Source organism: Enoplosus armatus, chromosome 15 (genome assembly GCF_043641665.1).
Source record: "Enoplosus armatus isolate fEnoArm2 chromosome 15, fEnoArm2.hap1, whole genome shotgun sequence".
Classification (NCBI taxonomy): Eukaryota; Metazoa; Chordata; class Actinopteri; order Centrarchiformes; family Enoplosidae; genus Enoplosus; species Enoplosus armatus.
The window spans coordinates 16161795-16185465 of NC_092194.1; the positions used below are offsets into that span (position 1 = coordinate 16161795).

At 42.7% G+C, this 23671-nt stretch overlaps 1 protein-coding gene across 1 annotated transcript; it reads right to left on the reverse strand.

Annotated features, from left to right (window-relative positions):
* Positions 1-229: 229 nt before the first annotated feature.
* cldn11a (claudin 11a) lies at positions 230-3132 on the reverse strand. The gene is made up of 3 exons (XM_070920820.1): positions 2907-3132; positions 2525-2689; positions 230-698 (listed from the first exon to the last, which is right to left on the reverse strand). The coding sequence occupies exons 1-3, from the start codon at positions 3130-3132 to the stop codon at positions 433-435; spliced, it is 657 nt and encodes a 218-aa protein (XP_070776921.1). The 3' UTR covers positions 230-432.
* Between the last annotated feature and the right edge of the window lie 20539 nt (positions 3133-23671).

Genomic DNA, 23671 nt, shown 5'->3' on the forward strand with positions numbered 1-23671 from the left:
CAATATCTCAGTCCACAAGTCCTGGTGATTAGGACCTCAGGCTGCTGTGGAAGCAGCTTGTACAATTATGTAACAGTGGGGAGAGTCCACACCACACCCAACATGAGGAGGCTGGAAGATGAGCTCTGTGATACAAAAACAATCCATCTGCGGAAAAAAAGAGCTCCAACAAAAACAGCCTTTGTGTGTTTGGATGTGAATGTCTCTTTTATGTATGTTTGTGTGCACTTTGAAGAATTTGTGTATTTTTCTTGACGAACATGAGTGAGTGTGTTTGTGTGTCTCTTTCTCTTCCAGTACAGGTTTGCATGTAACTGTGATTGTATGTGTACATGTGTGTTGGCGTGTGTGTGTGTGTGCTAGTGTATATGTCTCTATATACAAACTACGGTCCCCCTACACATCCACTTGGGAGTCAGAATCTCTCCCATCTCAGACGTGGGCGCTCTTGGCGTGATTGGTGGAGGGGGCTGCTGGTGGGTTGCCACCTCCCTGTTTGGAATAGTAGAAGCGGTTGTTGTCCTGGTAGGAGCGAGATGAGGAGGACTCCGAGGAGCAACAGGTAAGAATGGACCCACCCAGCAAGGAGAAGATAGTCCCCACCCATCCGGTGTAGAGGGAGAAGCCGAATGACATGAGGCCGTGCTCCTGGTGAGCGCCGATGGGAAACCAGACCGTGGACACCATACCACACAGTGCTGAGCAGAAACAGGCAGAAAAAATGTTAAAATTGGGACATTGTGCCTCTGAAAGCAACATATACATACGTACAAGTTACTTTGAAAAAATCAGACTGATTCGAAGGGTAATTAAATTGGAAACGCCAAATAGTGCTGCTGATTTATAATGAATACACACAAATATTTTGTATTACCACACAGCGTTTAGAATGGTAAATCACATAATAAAACTGGGGATGCAAAATGGTGCAAATGAAAGCAAACTCAACACATATACAAGTCATATAAAAACAGACAGACTCAAACTAAACTAAATGCTGGTTCTGCTGAAGTTAATAAATACACATGAACATCTTGAGGGCTAGTCACGTACATATTGCATTACCACACAGTGCTATCTTTGAAAGGCAAACCACATAATAAAACTGGGGATGTAAATCTTGCCTACACACATACGTGCTGTATTGTTAGGGGTGGCAAAGAGGCAGAATGACAGACAGTAAAACGTAATTAAACTGGGAATGCAAACTGAAAGCAAAAAGTCTAAATAAGCATGACCAGGGCTGGGATAAATGAATGGTTGTATGCTGGTGTAAGAACACAGTACAGATTGTTAATTTGTCAGTAACTGTGTAATGCTGAAATGTATTAAGACTTGTACGTCCCTTCATTTATCAATCTATCTGGACTTCCGTTGTATATCTACAGTCTTCACTGAAAGACTCATAATGGGATCGAGACACATACTGTATGATCCCACACATACAGTAACTGTACACACCCAGAGCCAGACCTATTATAGTTTTGTTATCTGTTATTCCTCATACAGAACACAGGGGGATGACGGAGTGGAAGAAAGAATGTGTACAATAATATTAGTTAGCAGCAAGACTTAATGGTGTTATATAACCTTTGTCTTGAACTACAGTAAAGAGGTCTGATCTAAGACTTACACAAATATTGAAATCCCTAATACGACTGAGGGGGACACATCTAGTATGTGTTGGATTTGTGCCAGTATACACCTGAGACTAACACAGAACAAATGTATGAAATCCTTTTTACCTCCAATAAAGTTTGAATATACTGCACTAGAATAGGCAATAAACCAATCCACAAATAACGAGCAGACTGAAAGCTTCCCAACTGATGCCTCAGAGGGCAAAATAATTCAATTGCTGGGACGATTTTGCTGCCAGTATGGAGGCAGTGATGGGCAATATGGTGAGTGGATTTTTATTCTGCTGTGCAACAAGCACGCAAACACACAAACAAATCCTCCCTGACGTAAAAATGTTCCCAGTGACAAAATAGAAAATATATTACAGTAACTAAGTCAGGGATGGAAATAATTTTTGCTATGAAAGACATGGGCAGTGGAAAAGTCAAACAATGGGCACAGGTGCTGAAATTTCATTCGAGGGACACAGGCTTTGGAAAATGCTGCAGCACCAGTCAAATATTTATAAGCACAGTAAACCGGGCAAATCAGGGAGTGAGTTTCCATGTGGTTCGGGACAAAGGCAGGGTGTGGATGAGAGTAGGTGGAGGAGAGGAATGTGATGGGATCTATGGGAAGGGTTCGATGGAACAGGAACATATGAGTGTGTGTGTGTGTGTGTGTGAGTGTGTGCACCCTAGGGAGGAAGACAGTCATATTCAACATCCTCTTCTCTCAGCAGATTGTCAGCATTTGAGGTGGGGTTAAAAGAGGTCACAGTCAGGGCGGTTGGAGGGGATCAATTTGAGCTGCTCTTATCTACTATATATTTTGTCTGACCGTGACATTCAGTCTCAGTTCACTAATTCATTTAGTTGCATTAGCGTGAAGTTGAGTCTCTTACCGACTATTAATATGAGCACTCCTCCCAGGATGGTGCGTTTGTTCTTGGAGCTCTGCGGTTCATTGCCGAGGCTGATGCAGGGCATGGACATGAGGATTATTCCCACAGCAGGGAGACCCAGTATTGAACCTGTGATCATCAGGGCACGAGTCGTCTGGACGTAGGCTATAAAAACACATATGAAACATACATGATATAACTCTCTCCATCACAGAGTTCAGCTATTTCTTATGAAATGGGGGAATAAATAACAACATAGAGCTGTGTTGAGAAGAAGTGCTGGAAATAACATATTAAATTGCACAATATTATGTGAGAAAACAAAATAAACCTGAATGTATACAAAGTGCTGTTGCAGGGATGTACACAGAGCAGTGTCTACCTGGCAGGTCCAGGATCTGCGTTAGGGAGATGCAATGGTAGAGTCCTGTGGAGATGACACACTCTGCCCAGGGCCCCTTGCCTCCCAGCTCATCCATCTTCTTGCAGGTGTTCAAACCGTATTTACACATAGTCACCCAGTCATTGGTGGATGTCGCGATCAAGATGCCCAGCCAGCCGAGGCAGCTGACGAGAAAACCGCTCAGTTGAAGACACGAGTTCGCCATGGCGCAAAATGTGCGTAAAGACCACTTGTCCCGGATTCTGAAACCGTTAGAAACCTTCAAACTAAAGTTGGGAGTGATGAATATGTGGAAAAACACAGCGTCTGATCTGATATTCCACCATACAAGTTAATCCAGTGTTAAAGTTTACTTTCCACTCGCATTTCAGTCACTCCATCAGTCACTGTGTCGCGCACTTCAAAAGAACGCAGCTTTCACATCATCATAGGTTTTATAGGGGAAAGTTCAGTCAGGGGGAAAACTACTCTAAAACTGACAACCAATCAGATACTTAGAAAACTTTTTTTTTTTTAAAGAGGGAGACAACACACCCCACTTTTATTGACTTTCCAAAAAGTTGGTGTGCACTGCCCCTTCCTTGCAACCCGATGATACGATCCAGCCTGTGTGTGTGTGCAGTATTCACTACTGACCGCGTGACTGGCTGAGCAGAGAAGTCTGCTGCCATCTACTGGCCACGTTGTGCATCTTACCAACAAAATACCTCCTTTGGATCCCCAAACAAACTGGGGTGTAAAAACTAAACTAAATGTTTAGTTCACTGGCCGAGTGTCAGGGAGTGTGTGTGTGTGTGTGGGGGGGGGGGGGGGGGGGGGGGGGGCATAACAATGTAATGAAATTAAAGATGAAGTCATTATGTGTCATTGTATCTCAGCATAGGTTTAAAAAAAAAAAAAGAGAAAAAAAGGTCGCATCTGCGTTGATGACTGATTTAATGCACCACCCGGGGAACATGCTGCGTGACCCAAATCAAACACACCCAAGATGGTGCGTGAACACCAGGTGCATGCTGGGCCCAGCTAAAATACTAAATGCTAATATGCTAATGATGGATCCCCCAGCAGTGACTTCTATATTTGCTGAGGGACCAGGGAGGCTGAGTGGACTGGTTATAGTGGGACAGACAGGCTGAGTGGACTGGTTATAGTGGGACAGACAGGCTGGTTATATTCTGCCCTGAGGATGAACGAGCAGAGAAGTTGAACCTGAGGACTGAGGAGGACTCACTGAAGGACGTCCAGACAGGTGAGTACAGCAACAAACCTACTGACTGCTGTAACTCACTGTAGAGGAGGAAGCCATCAACCACTGTGTGTGTGTGTGTGTGTGTGTGTGTGTGTGTGTGTGTGTGTGGGCTGTAACTGCTGTGGAGGTTAAATTATCTTGACATCTCTGTGTTGTCTTCCTTGGTGATGCTTTATCCTGTGGCAGGTTATTTAATTCATGTAGCCTAATAATGCTTGTTGCACCCGCAGATAGAGTCCTTATCTTTTTATTTACTGTTTATTCTTGTTATTTATCATTTTTGTGTAGTTGAGAGTTTTGTCCTCTTTTCTAGTTAATTCTTGCAGGGCAACATTGAGGATGGTGGTTGTTTATTCATAACTGATGATCAGTTGTATGCAAAGGTTGCAAATGTTATTGTTGCTATTGTAACCTGGGGGAGATTTGATTAATCTGAGGGGTCATGAGTTGATTAACAGGAGAGGAAGACAGACAGTCATTGTTGGCTACACTTTATACACTTTATTGTGACTCGCTGGCTAGTTTTAAAATTTTAGGCTTTGAAATATTATTAGAATAAAATAGGGGGGAAGAAGCCCTTTCTAGTTGACCTGGCCACAAACAGAAGACATATGTAATGACGAGGGGGTATGGCTTCGTTTTTAAGGGGTCACAAAAAGGTCGGGAGTCACTGCTATATAGTAAACGGCCCTGTAACATGTCAGCACTTATTAACCAGAACAAAGTAGTTGTTGCACTTAACTGAGTTATGATTGAGCTTATATATGTATATACTACATGAACCCTAAATCTAACACTGCTCTGTATTCCAAGTTACCAACAGAGGGCGATACAGCACAGCAGTGGTCTGCAGTTGACATTCAGGTGTTGTACATGTAGGACATAGTGTTTCCTTGCTCCTGTCCTTGCTGGATGGAGTTAAGTAAGTCCTCCATCACTCACATCAGTCGGGTGACGTGGCGGCAGCAGCATAGCAATCAGTCTAAGAGGAAGACTGAGACAGACTGAGACGCTTCAGATAGTTCCACAAGGTCACTGACTGTAATGGCATGTTTGGCCCACTTCTTCTTCTCATGTTCTGCCGATCGCTCTTGCGTCCTGTTGTTTGTTCAAGTCATATAAAAGGCGATGTTTACACTGCCTCGTAAAAGTGACACGATTTGTCTTTTTTGTTACTCGTCATTCAGATCAGGTATGTGCTATGAATATCGGGTAAAAACATGTAACCTGGTATTTTCAGGTCTGTTTTGTTTCATTATGTGGACAAAAACAAGTCTGGATGAGAATCAGATATGTAGAAATGCAAATATTCAGCGAAACGTATCTATCAGAATTTTTAGGTCATTGCAATTTGCTCGGAGTGCCTGCAATTTCTCACTTCAGTGATGTATCCCAACTGTATCACCGTACTTTACCTAACAAAATCTAACATGGGCTGCCTATTTATTTTCTTTTAATTCAACCATCTGCGCTGAGTAGAAGACTACAATATGTCAGCGGGACAAAAAGCTGCTGGAAAACAGAAGTTGCAGCCAGCAGTTTTGTGGTAATGGTGCATGTATCTTGTTAATACATGCTCAATATTTGCTGCAGCTGCTTCAAAGTGAAAACCTTCCACTCAAGATAATCAATTATGGCTTTTAGTGGGGGTCCATTGCAGGAGGTATTGAGTTATAGTCCGTTCAGTGTAGCCGTGTTATGTTTTAGAAGAAACTACAAGTTGTTCTAAATCAATATTTATGCTTTGTACTTTTTTTTGACAGCAGATGAGTTTTACTCAAGTCAGTGGCTTAGATGCAGAGCTGCAGGCACTTACTGGAGTTTAGGCAATTAGAAAGCTCTAACACACAATCTACAAGCCCCTGACACTGCTCTGGTCAGCCCTCTAGACCTTTATACCAGCCTCAGCTGACACTCCAGCATGGATCATTATTATCTGTCTTTTTGTGGTCTTTGCAGATGGCTGCGCTTTTACTGAGGGTTAGTCTTGTGTCTACAGTTTATTCATATGCATGCGGGGCGTTGAGTGTCAACAAAATAAATAAAAAAAAAAAACAACAACACAAATATAGGCAAAAAAAAAAAGGACAACTTTGTATCACGACCCGTGGTGGAGCTTCAGCCCCATAGTGACATACTGTCACATCTAGAGTAAAAATGGTAAAGATACAAACATATTATAGATCATTGGGGTAAGTGGTTTGAGCCAGTCAGCCATGTAAACAGACAGTGTTACACTTCATCTCTCCCACCATTACTCTGTATCTCATTCATACATCTTTCTCTTTCCTTGCAAACTCTCTCACTCACACCCCTAATAGGGCTGTCTACTCGGATGGAAAGAAAAAAAGAAAGAAAGATTTGAGTAACAGAATCAAAGACATCGAGAGAGAGAGAGAGAGAGTGTGTGAGGGTGGGAGAGCTGATAGAGAGAAAGTCAAGAATTAGACTAAGCATGAGCAGGGCATATCCCACTATGATTCCCAGAGCAGTTTGTCTGATACAGGAGGAGTGAGGCGGCAAGGGAATGGGAATATTATGCTAATGCGGTGAGGATTGCAACAGCGGCGCTGACATAGAGGGATGATGGGATTTCAGCCCTCCTGGGGAGGGAAAGAAGGGGCTGTGGTGCATGTAGACTGTGTGTGTGGGTGGATGGGGCATCTGAACGCAGCGGAAAGTTTAAAGCACAGTGGAGCGGGAGGGAGAGGAAGCACGGCAGAGTAACTCCTCTCCTACCCATCATGCCATCGGAGCTGTCAGTCAGGCAATTGAACGAGATGAGCAGCAATGACACACTCTTTGTCTCGGCAAAGCAAGACTAGTGGTCCAGTTCAGAGGTGGGGGTGCAGTCGAGGAGAATGAGTTATGAGCGGGGAGGTGAAGAGGAGCAATGATTAAGTGATCGGAGGAAGAGGGGAACCTTTTTAGGCCAGCCCACTGTGATGGAGTGGCAGCCATACTGGATGAGTCATCCTGGCCTAAGGGAATGATGGGTGCTTTTTCAAATAGTTGTCAAGTCACATTCTGTGATTAACAGGAGGCAGAAGGCGAGGAGAGGAGGATCAGTTTATGCTACAGTGCAACAGTGACGTGACTCGAACTGATGAGGTTTCTGTCAAAACACTTCACAGTCGATCTGTTGAGGAAAAACTGTATATTCATCGTTTAATTCTGAAATGCACATAACATCATCTGCTCTGTAAAAGTGTTATCAAGCAGGTTGAGTATCATGTTAAAGTAAAGCTGAAGCCTGCATATTAGTTTTGGCTGACATTTTATTTCAATTTTGCATTGTCACACATTAAAATAAAAGTCTGAGTGAGTGTAAATAAAATCCTTTCTTGCAGATGTACTTTAGCTCACGTAGCTTCCACCAGATTTAAGTTGCTTCTTAGTTATAGTGGTGAAAATTATTTTATATCCCTGGCTCTGTGCCTGGTGTTAACATGCATCTCTTGTCTGGATTTTGCTCAGACACGATTAAGATGGATTACACTTACATCTTCCTCTCTTTTGCAATATGCATATCCATCGTTCACATCACTTCCTGTGATAATGCTGCTATCTGAGTTGCCTACCACCTGTTTGGCATGCGGGAGGCAACTTTCTGGTTGTTTTTTGTGTGTGAACATTTGCGTGACATCTTCATTTTCAAGAAGAGGTACCCTGCATTTGTATTTTTAAGGTTATTTTACTTTCCAAACAGCTGGTGCTGCTCAGTTTATTATTTAAAAAAAACAGATAACCGAGCAAATACCCAACAGTTACTTAAATGTCAGTGTCAATCATTTTTAGTATTTAGGTTGTCAAAATGTGGATGTGGAACAAAACCCTCCAGTAAAGCCCATTTAACTGGTGGCCGAAGTTTCAGACTGCGTCGTAGATGACAGAACAGACGGAGCGTGTTGCTGCAGTGGGAGTCGAGTCGCAACTTGATTTGTGTCCAATCCTCCAGTGTGTCTGCGGTGTAGCAGCCATCACTCACCGCTAACTGTGTTAGCCATTAGTATCAATTAATCTCAACAAACGCTGTTGGCCATTACACTCAATACATCACCACAAGCTCTGCTAACTACATACCACACGGAACATAGCAGGGCCGCACAGCCCCGCCGCTACGTGGGAGACGATGAGAGATACATGTGTCATTCCCCATATGGCTAAGTGGGAGAGAAAGAGAGTTACAACTAGAAACAGGGAAGGAGACAGAGGCAGGGGGAGAAGAGTGAAGAAGAAGGTGATATATAACTCATTCTGGCCCTGTGGGACTGAGGAGAGCAGCCTCTGTCAACACAGTAAATATACTCCCTGTATTTGTCATAATAGTTCATTAGTGCTGGGGGGAGATTTACGTGGGTTGCAGGGGTGAGGAGAGTGGATTAGGAAAGGGGCATTTTGTTTTCCAAAATACATGTTCTAAAACATTTTATATTTATATTTATTACATATTTTAAAACTCCCCGACAGTTGGCACCTTAGCCCATAAACTTATCTCCATTAAGCCTTAACTTCCTCCTTCCCTCTCTCTCTCACTCTCTTTCACTCTCTCTCACTCTCTCTCACTCTCTCACTCTCTCTCCAGCATTTTCAAACCGCTTAAATTAGCCTCCTCATCATTCCGCTCTTTCTAATCCTCCTCCCCTCCCCTCTTCTCCTCTGTTGTCACTGGCAATAGAATAATCTATTGCTCTTTACATGGTGTGCTGTGCCTATATCTAATATAGGAGATGGGAATGTGTTGGGCAGTGGGACAGAGAGAGAGAGAGAGAGACAGAGATGAAGAGATAAATAGAGAGAGGGAGACGTGTCATGACTCGTATATCATCTTGATGAGAGGCGCTGCGGTACTGGACTGAGTTGAAGTTGGGCCATGTGTGGAGCATTGCATTACGTTATGTTCCTTTTAAAGGGATAGTTCAACATTTTTGGAAATACACTTATTCTCTTCCTTTCCGAGAGTGACATCAAAAGATTGATATCCGCCTCTTGTCTGTGTGTTAAATAGATGGAGATGGGGGGGGGGGGGGGGGGGATACCTAGCCTGGCCCTGTCAAAAATGGAAAGGAAATACCAAACACCCACAACTCCTAAAGCTGACTTATTGAGACAATTGATTTTGTTTGTTAAAGCCATAGCATAGCATGATGGTACCAAAACTGGCAACTTTGAGAAGCTGTGCAGTCTCTGCACACAGCTGTTGTTTTCCAAGAAATAGTTCCAGCACATAACTTATCCCAAACCTCAAATTATCTATCTATTTTCTGTCTAGAGATTGGAGTTGATCGACTTTATTGTTCCTCTCAGTGGAAATGTGTCTTGGAAATTAAATTGGAAAAGATAAAGCACTTAAATTTGTCAGTTTTAGAGGGCACTTTGGACGGAGCCAGGTTCGCTGCTCCCTCTGCTTCCATTCTTTATTCTAAGCAAGGCTAAACAGGGACTCCAGCTCCTTAGTTAATGCATAGACATCTCATCTCAGAAAGCAAATAAGAGTATGACTGACTATCTCTTTAAATATTTGAACTCTTTAAGCTGCACTCATTTTTATATTAACAATGGGTCAAGTGACTGTAATATGAGGGGGATCGCTCAAAGTGATGAACCTACAAAGAGTTATCATTCAACTCCACAGTTCCTCTCAGCTCTATGAAGCGTTCTAGCATCTTTCAGCTCATTGGTTTTATGGCCCGCAACTTTACTGTTTGGTTCACTCCCACTGCTCTCAATAAACTCATTTTCAGTCACAGCAAGAAGCTGCTATCAGCTAAAACGCTGTGATAAAGCCACTGTACGCTACTTGCACCAAACAACAGACAGACACAGTTAGCGATTAACTGGTGGAGAATTTAGTAGTTAAAAGCCAGATATTTCCCTCAGTAGTTGGTGGAGACCAAAACAGAGCTGAAAGGAGAGTAAACATCAGACTTATATCTGTCGGACTGCATATCTGCTGGATGTGTGAATAGGCAGCTGTGTGGAATCAAGTTCACCACGTCAGCTTTGCAGATGATAATATGTGAATGTTATTTTTACAGTTTATTCCGTGGCCCCCAAGTGGCAAAAAAAAAATCAATCAATACTGCTTTGAAGACAGACAGCAAGGCTGACAGACAGATTCCTTGATCATTCAGGCACTTAAAACAGCTGTGCCTGGTCTGCGGGAAATCAACTGCCCTTTGCTGCCTTTTAAAGAGGCAGCAATCGACACTTCTTAGTATGAGTGCTGACACATTGGCAGGAGTGCTGATCCGCTTCAGGATTGCCTCCATAGGTGAATTTCATTTTTTATTTTTCAGATTAGATTAACTATAATGGACGGAGGTCAATGACCCAAGAAGATCATTACTTATCCACTGACTCAGGCACCGGCCTATACCTTGCTATTCCTCAATTACCAGCTGACAGACAGGCGCGTGGAAACAGGGTCATGCCAAAGCCCCAGCCTCCCCACGTATATGAGGCTGAATCTCCTTCCTCTCACCCCACTACCCCTCTCTGGGACTCTCCAGGGAACGTGGAAGAGATTGAGTGCTCCATTGTTTCTGCTAATGCGGTTTAGCTGCCTGTCAAAGAGGCAGTTGGGAACTGCTCTAGTCTTAAACCACCAGCTTGTCTGTCACTGTGCATGTATGTTTATGAGGGTCTGCTTGTGTGTACTTGTTAATGTGCTTGAGTGTGTAGCATGCACTTGTACAGTGTGTATACATGATAAAATGATGTACATTTCTGCGTGTATACAGGCAGCTGTTTATGTTAAATTACTTGCAAATATTTACTTCATTGCCCACCTTCTTATCAAAGCTTTCTCATGGTGCTTTTCTATATGTTCCTCTGCGGCTTTTATCCTGCTTCTATCCTTTAAAAACTTGCATTTATTGGTTTCTTTCTACCCCCCCAACCCATTCCATATGCTTAACCATACAAATGCATTTAAATGTATTTACCCCCTATCTGCCTTTGCTCCCTGACTGCCAACCCCGCTTTCCCCCTCTTAAATAAACCAATTTAATCATGGAGGCTTCTCTGCCCTTGTGCATTTGTGCATTTGTGTGTGTGTGTGTGTGTGTGTGTGTGTGTGTGTGTGTGTGTGTGTGTGTGTGTGTGTGTGTGTGTGTGTGTGTGTGTGTGTGTGTGTGTGTGTGTGTGTGTGTGTGTGTGTGTGTGTGCTTGTTTGTGCCTAGATGTGACTGTGTGTGTCTATGTGTGTGCGATAGAGGGAGAGATCCCCACAGGCTAGTGTGTGTGTGTTTGCAAGTGTGCACGTCCATCCTCCTCTTACCCTGTCAGTGCTGGGTTCAGTGATGCCCAGCATACTCATCCAAAATTTGTGTGACCTTGCCAATCAGCTAGTCAGTCGGCCATGGCGGGGCATCTAGTACACCTGCCCTCTTATGCTGTTGTGCGTGCATGTGTGTTTCTGTGTGTGCGCATACAGTACGTGCATGTGTGGATGGGTTTTCCTCCTCCTCCTTGTCTTATTTACGTAGCTTCAACTGTAACAGGCAAACAAGACCCCATTTTGTCCCTCAAGATCAGCTGATTAGCATCTGATTGGGCCTTTAATCCTAATGACTTTTTCTACCACACGCTTTAAGATCAGACTGGCTTTATCACCCAGTTCCAGCCAATGAAACATGCTCCCTTCAGGCCTGTCACGAAGTGACTGCAATGATTGCATAATGTCACATTTTGAATGTGAATCGTTGCCTGAGAAGGCAGGACAAGCGGGGATACAAGTAAAGGTAAATACTCTCCTTTCCCACAGAAACTGCTATCAAAATGTCCAGAAGCATTTATCAGGTGCTTATTCCCTATTTGTTTCATCGAAACTGTTAAGCAGCGGACAGCAGTTTATAACAATTAGAGTTATAAACTGCTGTCCGCTGCTTAACAGTTTCGACTGTCTCTAATTGTTCTTGAAAATGCCAAGAAGTGAATGTTGTTAACTAGCTATATAAATGTGAAGCTGAGTGTAACTGCAGAAAGAGCCTATGTGCTGAGCAAACCTTCCCTGGATAAATAGAGATTAGAAACACACACACACGCACACACACATACACACACACACTCTCACACACACAGTTGCCAGCCAGGTCTTACGTGAAATAGACCAGCCTCACGGCAAATACCAAACAATACAGCAAGGAGCTGCTATAGTGTAATTTCAGGACAGGTCTGAGTAATTCTGCTAAAGGAAATCCTGATCTTGCATCTCATCAATCATTTTGGTGCGAACAGCGGCACCTGCGTGTGTTTTGTTCTCAGTCTGTTCAGTTCTGTAAACTTCCTGTCTCCTGTGAGGGGGGCATTGAGCTTAATTCATTCCTCTAAAGAAGCAATCTGGCTCTGGGCCCTTCAGTAGAAAACCAGAGCAGCGGCGTCTCCATCATCCTAATATTAAAATGGCCCGCGTCCCTCCCTCTGCCCCTCATCTGCTCTGGCTGGCACGCCCCAGGGCCGTTTGTCACACAAACAGCATCTCATATGAGAGTGGGGATGACATCAGCCCACCAGGAAAGACAGATGACACATTTCACTACACCTTTATGCTATTGCTGAGGCTTGTCTGTCAAACTACTGCAGGAGGAAAAGGAATGAGTGAAAACCCAGTGGGTCAAGGCAGGAATGAAACGAGTATTGGGTTCTGATTCTTCATTTTCCCCATTTGTTTTTACTTAGCTGCCGCCTTCCTTTCTTTCTCCATTTCTTTTTTGTCTGCGTAATGTCTTATGCAGACCAAGCACAAGCAGTTCACTTGTTACATATTGAGACTGGACGTGTTCTTGGATAAGACACCGGAGTTTGTATTTAATCATTTTCTTGTCCTGGAAAATGTAATCTAGAAATACACTGAACACTAGTGGCTGGGCATTTTATAAACTGATCATCACTGATATCTTTATCAAGTAGCAGGCTTGTCAAAAAACTACGGATCCATACTTTTTGAGGCTCTGCACCAACTTGATTGCTCATCCTTGTTTAACGGATGTGAATCATTTGTGCAGCATATCAGTACATTAATACACCTGTAAAATCTGCAATTACTCACCTCATTCACTACTGTTGTTTCTTTAGAATTCAGATTTGTAAACTCGCCTAACAAACTTAGTTATTTTTGTTTAGAAAAACTGCGATGGTGCTGGACCAAGAGCAAAAGTGTGTGAACCTGAAATCTGCATTCTGTCCCTGGTGTGCAGCTGACTTATTTCTTTTTTTGTTTTTGTTGAAATTCTTTTTCTTTCTTTTCCTCCTTTGTTTCCTCCTCTCTCCCTCCTGCAGGCTGAGATAACTGTTGGAGGTGATTTAGTATCAGAAGAGCGGGTGAGGAGGAAGAACAGGAGCAGAGAGGGAGTTGTCTAAAGGGGAGTAATTGATGGAGGGGCAGGGATCACGACGGGGCACGGGAGGGCCGCAGAGCTGACACCAAATCGTCTGAATCAGGGTTTCTCAAGGACTTTTGTAATTCACAGTTTGATCTGGGCCTGGGGAATCGTGGGGAGGTGAACGAAGTAAAGGTGGAGGAGAGCAAAGGAGGGAAGTGGAGGAAGAAGGAAGGGAGGGACTCTCACAGGAGCTGAAGAAGTTGAGAGTCCAATGTGGTATATTAGGAAGGGGAGATGGATTGGTATCTGATACAGTTCAATGATGACAAGTAGGCCCTGTTGTTTTTCAGAAGCACAGAAAGCAGCTCCGGTGATGCTCGGTGCTCCTCTGTTCTACAAGTGTGTATGGAGACGTGGCCAGTGCTGACAATTAATGAGACTGGGTGGACTGTCCAACACGGGAGATTAATGTTGGATATTCAAGCTAGCAGCGGATAAATCAAGCTTCAAGCTGCCAGTATGAACCGCATAAATTACTGAATGGCAGTGAAATACACTGTTCTGTTAAAAACAGCTCAATTGTTATTTGGCACACCTGTTACAAAAGCACTTGTATAAGTGGCCACAGTGACAACAAGTGACCTATCATCATCCTAATTCAATAGTGTTCTCTGTTTTAACTGTGCTGCAGCAACCTTATTGATTGTAAAACAACAAAGCACTAATTGTCTCTTCAATTTGCAATGTATTTAAGTCTTGAGAGGATCGCGTCCTTATCAGCGCCGAGCCAGGCACCAGGAAATGGCGCTGGAGTCTCGCACGGAAGCACGCTCCAGTGGATGTACATACACATATGAACACGCACATGCAAACACGGGCGGCGCACACATGTTCACACGCGCACATATGCCTACATGGACACACAAAGATGCACATGAACACACGCGGCCCTACCTGCGAGTGGACCACCCCAGAGGCCGTTTCATCCGTCCAGTCATGTATGTATGTGTGTGTTTGAATAGCTCAAAGACTCGTGCCGTAGCCCGCCACTCCGCTCGCTCTGCAGCCCTAAGCTGCGAGAGGCAGAAGAAAAGGGATTTGCGAGTTCACCACTGGCTGCTGAAATGACTGCGATGCTTTGGCGAGTTCTGCTTATGTGGGATTTAAGTGGCTGAGAAATTCGAGGACAGTTTTTACTCCTTTGATTCAATCCACTGACTGATCTGTCTTTGGCAAATTTAATACACGAATGTAAGATTTAAAAACCTCAGGGGCGAAAGAAGCTCTTGACTACTTCCTTTTCAGCTGGTTGTAATAAAAAGTGTCATTGTGAGAGGAAACTACTCTCCGTAGCCCTATGGGTGCAATTTACAATATATTTTGTGTATCATAAACTGTGCATACACAGCCAATCCACAGACTCGAGTCACAAATGTTTAACACTATGTGTTTACGAGGCAACTATACAATACATTGTGAAATAGCAGAGTTAATCATTTACGGTTGCAGACATTCTACATTACAATTTTTTCCTAAATCTATCCAAAGTGTCAGTTCCAGTGGTTTCCTTTTGCTTATCCTTAAGCCAGGACCGGCTTAGACTGATAAGAGGAACTAGCCGAGGGTCATCAGCTGCTTAGCCTGTATAGGCTATATGTGTGTGTGTGTGTGTGTGTGTGTGTCTATATACTATATCGATGTGTGCATTTCAATATGATACAGTATGGGTTTGCTTGTGAGCATGTATGTGTGCGGATATTCATTATATGTCAGCATATGCACAAGCATTGTGTGTTTTGTCAGCAGTGCATATATGCAGAGGTATTCAGAGAGGTTGGGGATCTGCTTTATCTCAGCTCTCAGTTGCTGTATAAGAAACCCTTCCCTGACCACATTCAGGGGCCAATCCTACATACTGTACCTGCACTTGCACTGAGATACGGTCATCCAGGTAAATGATATAATGGCTGTATATCCTGAAATGTCCTGGTGTGTGCATTCCTCCATATTGCTGTAATTGCAGTGTGTGCTTTATGGCCCTGCTTAACTTAACTTTTCAAGTTTCCTTATTCTACTGTGTGTTATTATAATCAGTTCTTCTGCATTCCAATCTATTTGACTCTAATTCTCTACTGTACTATTCCTCCTTCTACAGCCTACTCTATTCCTCTCTTTTATCTTCCTCCATGTTTCTCAGCTTACCAAAATTAAATTAAGGCGCTAACAAGATGATGAAGATGACATGAACAACTGTGAACAAAGTTGTGAGCACATTTATATTAAGTCGTGCTGGCCACTTTGTTTAGTTTGGAGAGGGCGGGATGAAGTTAAGCATAAAGGGCAGAGGCACAGTTAGCTGCCTTTGTTCCACACCAATAACATTATGTGAGGAGGAACGTGCAGTACAACTATCTATTAGTGCTGTTTCCAGCCATGGAGTAGCCTATTTCAACACATAGCAAGTCAACTGGCTGCACTTGCAGTTCCAAGGTCTCGTTATCCCCTTTGTGCACATAACATCTTTTTGTTTCAATTCATGTAGTTCAATATAATCATTAAGTGATAATCCTTAAGAATATGTTTTCTGACTTAATTAATATTTTAGGCCTCAATCCTATTCTGATAATTAATGTTAAGAAGCAACTTGAATGTTTACCAATCTGGATAACCAGCCTGTGATGGGGCTGTGAGTGCCTTTAAATGTTTCTTTGATGGCGTAAAGACACAAAGCTGTGCTCCACTCAGTTCTTCTTCTCTGTGATCTGCTGACTTGCACTCCATTTTGCTTTTTACTCTCCTCTGGTAAAACGCTTGTCTCAGAAAGAATTCTCACTAAAGCGAAAGACAATTTAACTCCTTCACAATTGTTTTCCCATGATTTAAGTGTTGAGTACTTTACAAATATAGTACAATACAAATACAAGTATTTTAAAACACAGCACATCAGTGTATCAAGATGATAATACTTTTATTTATATTGACAATTAAGTAAATCATTTTAACCCATCTGCAGATTTTTTGGCTTCCAGGAAGTTAATGGTCCTGGCCAAGAAATAGTCCGTCACATAACCTCCCGTAAGTCGTCGTTTTTACATTTCAGTTTTTGTACAGATAAAACAAACAAGTTAATTCGTGAGATGTAGTGCAGGTTGGTGAATTGTATTACCTTTGGACAGAGCCTGGCTAGCTGTATCTCTGTGCTAACCTAAGTTAACTGACCACTGGCTCCAGCTACATATTTACGGTCCAGAAATTAGAGTTTCAATCTTCTCATCTAAGTCTCTGCAAGAAAGCAAATAAGGGTATTTGTCAAAATGTCAAACATTGTGGTTTTAGCAGAACATTGCAGTTCATTTTGTTCTTCGGTTCTGTACTTCTAGCAGAGGAGGGGTGAGGAGAGGAGAGGTCTTCATAATCTAATGGGCAGCAGGGACTGCAGGAGAAAGAGAAGCAGCAGCGGCTGTAAGGAAATTATATGGCTTTTAGATGATTTAGAGTTTCCCTTTTATGATATTTCAGGACAATCAGATCTTGTATAAAAGCTGTTTACAGCGCACTTGTAAATCTTGTTCCTTGTATTTTCAGATTATTTACGGTGCAAATTCAAGTGTCATCATTCTGGGAGGATTATTATCCAAGGCCTTACGAGGTCTGAACTAACTTCCCTGAAACTGCATGGTAACCACTGAGCATAAATTGCATGTAGTTTAGCTCCTCGGAGCACAAAACATAGCAGCGTTAAGCAACACACAACTTTATGGAGCAAAGAGAATCATTAGATATGAGAGTTTAATTTTGGAAATCTATGTCTGTGGTTAATAAACCACGTCTCAAAGAGGCTCTAACTATTTCTTAACTGCAGGAATTAATTGGATTGCTTCAAAATAGTTAATGTCAGTCAGATATCTACTTTATATTCTTTACAGTTGGAGACATTTCTGTCTTTGATGTCAGAGTTTCTGTGGCGGGATTATTGATTCCCTTTAACTCCAGCTGCGAATCGGCTCCAGCACAGAGGAAGACTCATGAATGAAATACGAGGAACTTTTGAATGCATACATTTCAATCTCCTGTTCATGCTATATCATAGACCTCTACACATTTATCTTAATGCTTCTCAATTCTATATGAATGGCAAACAATTTTTTACAATGTCAAGCAGGATTTCCAAATTAGATTCATCGGGATGGAATCACGTTTCTCATTAGATGCAACTTTTATCTATAGGGATCAGTACTTTCCTGCCTGTCTGACTGAGTGAGTTCACACCAGCAGATCAATAAATGGCTTTGTTTATTATGTGAAACAAACACACCCAGCAGGCCATTATTCCGTCCCTCAGTGTGATAGTAAAAATACATCATAAACATCTTCCAACTGGCATGATGCCTGGAAATCGATTATGGCTTTATTGATACCCACTGTAGCATGTCATACCGACGGTAATATTATGAGACATATTAGACAGCACAATCTTCCATCTGTTTTCGAAATGTTGACCTTGACTTTACATGACGGTAGCACATATTAGATCACAGTTAAAAGCCATTGTATTGATCTAGTGATGTATTTGTGCTCGTCATGTGTGGACTGTTTTTCCTCCTGTGCGATCAATATTCATTACTTGTCAGTTTGGAGCTTAATTATGAATGGTTGTAATTAATGCTTTGCTCGTATGATGAATGGTTATCATTGTGTGTGTGGTGGCGCCTCGTGCCGGCAGCGACGGCAGTTTACAATATCATTTCTCCTCTGAGCCCTCGGCTAGTTCATACCCCTGTGACCCTGTGCTCCCCATGCATTTTCTGCCTCTGCAGGCTTCTAATCAATGATCTAAATTGCCTTATACATAAGAAATGATGCAGCAGTGCCTGAAGGTGATGCATCATTGAGTCTTGTCAATTGTAAGTGATGAATCATTTTTCAATTTTTTTTCAAATTCATGTATTCTTCATTGGCAGGACCATAACAGTTATTTTGGGCATCCAGAGCACTTCAAAGGCTTGGATGGACATCACACTCTTAAGTACAAAGTATTAAAAAGTAGGTTTAAAAATACATGGTATCTTTTTTTTTTTTTTTTCAAAAACGTACTGAAAATGTTCTAAACCTTCCAGCCACATCTTGTGGTCTCATAGGATGGAGTTGCTCTGTCGTCATGGAGATTTTTCAGTTGTTACCACGTGATCCAAGTGTGAATACTGGTGGATTTTAAATCCTGTCTCTTTTCAAGCATGGTCCAAAAAGACAGAGGTACAAGCTTCTGTCCTAAATGCGTAAGGAGAGAAGTCAACTACAATTCCCAGGGAGTGTTTCAGTAAGAAACATCCAATGTCGCTTGTCCACAGTGCTTAAAATTCAGCCCCGCTAACAGTGAGTGGAAGCTGTAGATTACTTTGTAGAAACTTGATGATACATTCAGCTGTTTATTCTACGTCAATGGATGAATTCAACAGCTATGGTGTAGTGTTTTGTTCCAACAAAAAAAGTTTCAAATTTGCTGCAGCTCTGATTCTGCCTGACCGGCATCTTCTGCATAGCAATGAAGGCTGAGGCACGTGGGAATCGTTGTAGAGGATTGATCTATCCATGATTAAGAGCCACGCGACGTACATGATGCATGATGTCTCGTTTTGATTTTGAAATGGGAATATACAGAGAGGCAAATCTTCCAGAACCAGCAGCTCATCCCGCAGTATTGCTAAAGCAGGTTGTACAAGGTTTACAATGAGTATAAATACCTCCAGATTTGTAAGAAAAAACTACAAGAAATGTTGTCCACATTACTAGACAGTATAAGAAAAAAAAGCAGTTGAATACAAATTTATTGAAAAACAAAGATGAAGAGATGAAAAACAAAGTGGAGGATGGAGACTGGACATTTTTGCCTTGATATTCGTCCTGCTTGAGTTTTCTGTTTCAAGTGTTGAAGGGAAAACAAAACCTTTACCTCCTCCGGATGTGTCGCTTGGCAAAGTATTTGGAAGGCAGGCTGTAAATTTGCGACAGGTAAACAAGTTAATGGGGTCACATGGGACCGGCAGCCAGGAGTGTCGGTTCAGCTCAGGTTTGCCGTGCTTTCTTCTCATTCCACTGCTTCAACATTTGATTCAAAATTTCTGCAGCACAAAGACAGGAAATCCCATTTATTTGGTGTATGTACGCAGCTCTAGATGTGTGTTTTCCAACAGAGCGCTTCATTTAGAATTGTCCCGGGAGATTTCTGAACATCCTTTGGATTGAATGGAAGCGCTGGTCTTCAGATGAACGCTGACAGTTTGGTTTATTCCTCCGTCTCAGTGACTTATCAGTCACCATCAGCTGCCCCTAGAGCACGGTGGGGTGGAGAGGTTTTATTGGATATATATGTGTGTATGTGTGTGTGTTATTGACACCACCAGAAGGACATAAACACCCCCAGGTTAAAAGAGGATGTAGCATTCTCTGATTTATTTTCATTTTTAGACCATACCTCATAGGAGTACCTTACAAACCCTCATATTCATTTACAAAGACAGCCACACACACTGCACTGTAAACACATATGCACAGGCTCACCGAAATCCGAGGATTAAAAGCTTCTGTTTGGTCACAAATTAAGTGTGTGTGCTTTTCTGTTTGTGTGTGTTATTAGTGTGTGATGAGGGAGAGAGAGATTTCTGGCAGTGTGCTGAGCAGAGAGAAGGTTCAAAGCTGTGGGCTTTTTTTTTTGCTGTCTCCCTGCTTCAGCATGTGCACCACCAATGACCTCAATTAGCTCGCCGTCTGATAGACACACACAGAGCATCCTTGGATCACACACACACACACATGCATACACTAGCAAATACTAGGATATAGTGTAAAGAGAGAGAGAGGACGGCAGTGATGATAGGATTAGTGGAAGAAGAGCGTTTGAATTTGCAGCTCAAACATGTTCGTGTACTTCTCTGTTTCATCTTCAGAGATAAACCTTTTCCCGGTCTTGCCGCCTGTTGGCCGGGAAGAGAACGAATGTGACGGAAGAGAGTGAGAAAGTGACCAAAGAAGAGAAATGCAGAGAATCACAGACCCCATCAACAATGAGAAGGACAGCGAGTAGAAGTTGGGTTTGGATCAAAGAGAGGAGAGAGTCACGAGAAAAAGTAGAAAAAGCAAAGGGCTTTAGTTCAAAGAAAACCCAAAAAGTACGAAGAATAGCATAGAGGAAGAAGATGGAGGAGAACTTAAAGGGAGGGAACAGGATGAAATGGGGAGATGAATGAATGAAAGGAGAGCGGCAAGGAGAAGGAACGAAAACCAGAAGCAAGAAATGAAAATACGAAGAGGAAGAAGAATGAGTGGGAAGACGAAGAGGAAGGAGCGGGCTGTGCACAGATGTAGATGGAGGAAGCGAGGATCTGTCAAACGGCAGGCTCGCTGAGAAACAGTGCTCTGACCTTCACGGGACAAGCTGCTACCACTGACGAGAATTTATGCATGCTCTCACTTTTTATGTATTATTGGCTTAGTACGGTGAGAGTGTGTATGTGTGCACACAGCACAGCCATGCGTGCATACGTAGATTTGTGTGTGTGTGGCCATAGGAGTGTGAATGAGCATATTAGGATGAGGGCACGTGCGAATGTGTGTGTGTGTACGCTGTGTGTGGGCGCAGGCCAGCCACAGCGTGAATGAGGTAAAGATTGAGGGTTTTCCCTCCATCACACACTTCGTCCTTCTCTTTCATTTTTGTTCTCCCTCTCTCTTTCTCTCTCTCTCTCTCTCTCCCTCTGCAGCCCCATCTCTCTCTGCTCTCCGCAGGAACTCCATTAGACCTTGCACTGTTATCTTATCCTGGAAAAATAGCCAAACCGCCTGCAGTTCAGAGCAATTATTGTACACCATATCTCAGGAGGCGTTACAAATTAAACATGGCTTGGGTCATGCACGTTTAGCTTTAAGCAACAGCATACAGTACAAGAAAATGTTCCTACTGTAACATCCAACTGTATTACATGCAATGATAAGGATCCAATCCCAGCGGTTGCACACACCTCATAGAATTTCTTTCAATTTGTTATACAAGTTAGAAGTTGACGGCACCTGAGGTGTAGAATATAAGGAAAGGTCATAATGTTTATGGAGTTACAAAAACCCAACAATGATTCATCGTGAACAAGGGATATTGTTAAATACAAACAAGAGGTTAATGTGTGAGGCATTGGTGGCCTCTGGAAAATGTTAGCGAGTGAGTAATACTCTTTTTCAAAACTCCTGAGGCAATCAGTAGAAAAATTATAGAATGGTAATTGCTGAATTAATTGTGATCCTTGAGCTGTCTAACTTCCCTTCCCGACTAGAACCAAGGTGGACTTCAGCGAGTCCAACGGCTTTGAGTGGCTCAGTGATCCTCTCAGTGGTCAAGACTGTGATTTTTAGCTCCAAAACATCATGTGAACTCCGGTACAGATGCAGCATTTCCTGGTAAAAATGAAGACAGAATGATTTTGTCTCCATAAACAAGTCTTGTTGTGAAAGTTTATCGGTGAACTAGTGAAAAGAAACCTCCCAACAAATCTTCCAAGATATTTACATAAGGAACAAGCGCAACTGGTCATGCGATGAATACTTATTTCTCTCTGTGTATTAAATTGTGCAGTGTTTTTTCATTTCATGTTTTTAATTTGCAGTGTGAAGTGATATGATTTTTTTCCTAGCTTATTCAGCTTATTTGCTGAATGTTTTCAATGAGTTTTGAGGTTTATGGAGGGTTACTTTACAGCTCAACATTACATAACTGAATTAAATGCAGCCCATGGGGATGAATACAGATGAAGTGGGAGAGACACATTTTAGATGCTTTCCGCACCACTGCTGTACTTACGGGGAATACTGTAACCAAAACAAATTGCTTCCTTGTAGCTATCCTGCAGTACTAATGCGGGATAGCTGCACGCAAGGCGGAATTTCTACAATAGCCACCACTGCAGGTTCATTTTCAGTGAATTGAATAAATATCTGCTGTGCAGCTCAAAATGTCAGGGAACTTAAATAAATGTACACAGAGGGAGCAAAAAAGTCAGTTTGCACACTCTGCTTTTTTATTGTTAATTCCCCCTCTGGTATCTTTTGTGATCTGAGTCTGCACACGTGTGGGTCCGGATATGTATCATGCCTCAGCACTTGTGTGTATCTTGTGTGCATGTGCGTGCATGTGATTTAGGGTGTGTTATGCAGATTGCAGGAAGCTCGCGCTAGCAATCTGGCTACTTGAGAAGCATCTGCATCTATGACGGCAGTCGTCCACCTGTTGTGCCAGCCAAGAGTACAGAAGGCTTTCCAAGAGCTCGGAGAGAAGGGGGGAATTATCACAAACACAGACTGATAGCTTCTGATGTCTGGCCATGAAGCCAGTTGGAGATTCGTGGCCACACCCCAACATGAGATTAGCAAAACTAAAGGACAAAACTTTTAGCTTCTTCTCAACCACAAGAAAAAACAGACAGATACCTGCTGGCTTCACATGAATACACCAATACCTATAGACGCTCAGCAGGGATTAAAATCCACACAGCTACAAACACATACACAACACACAGGCCAGAGGCTGTTTTCTGACATGTGATTAGTGATGACTCCTAAAAGTTAAACTGGCCTCTGTTTGTGTGCACACACACACACACACACACACACGAACAAACTCTGTACACACAGACACTCTGGTAAGTTAAAGAGGTTTTCTGCCCTGTGGTTGTCCTTGGGCAATATCATCACAGAGAGAATCAATAGAGCCATCGCTCAGAGTGACTGGAAAGAAGGAGAGACCGAGAGACACTGAGAAATATATAGGAGGAGAGGGGGGGTGCACAGAAAGATGGGGGGGAGGGGGTATCACAGAGGGATAAGAGGAGGAGTGGAGTAAGGAGCTGGCAACAGTGTTTGAGGCAAAGGAGTACAAAAGGAAGCTGATGACAAAATGACAAGGATGGATGAAGGAAGGAAGTGAAAGTAGAACAGATGGAGAAGGAGGGAAGAAAACAGGGAGGGGGGGAAGGGATGAGTGAGTGAGCAAAGCATGTGAGCAAGAAATGAGTGAGTGAAAGAAAAAGGGAGAGGAGGTAAGGAGGGGAGATAAAAGAGCAGTAAATCAGTCTGTGATTCAGTAAAAAAAATATGGAGGGAAAGAAGAGAGAAAAGGAGAGGGGGAA

Coding starts and splice junctions, on each gene's coding strand:
- cldn11a (XM_070920820.1), bottom strand. CDS start 3,132: ATGGCGAACTCGTGTCTTCAACTGAGCGGTTTTCTCGTCAGCTGCCTC. Junction 2,690..2,906: donor GCAGATCCTGGACCTGCCAG/GTAGACACTGCT, acceptor GTGTTTTTATAG/CCTACGTCCAGACGACTCGT. Junction 699..2,524: donor AGTGCTCATATTAATAGTCG/GTAAGAGACTCA, acceptor GTTTCTGCTCAG/CACTGTGTGGTATGGTGTCC.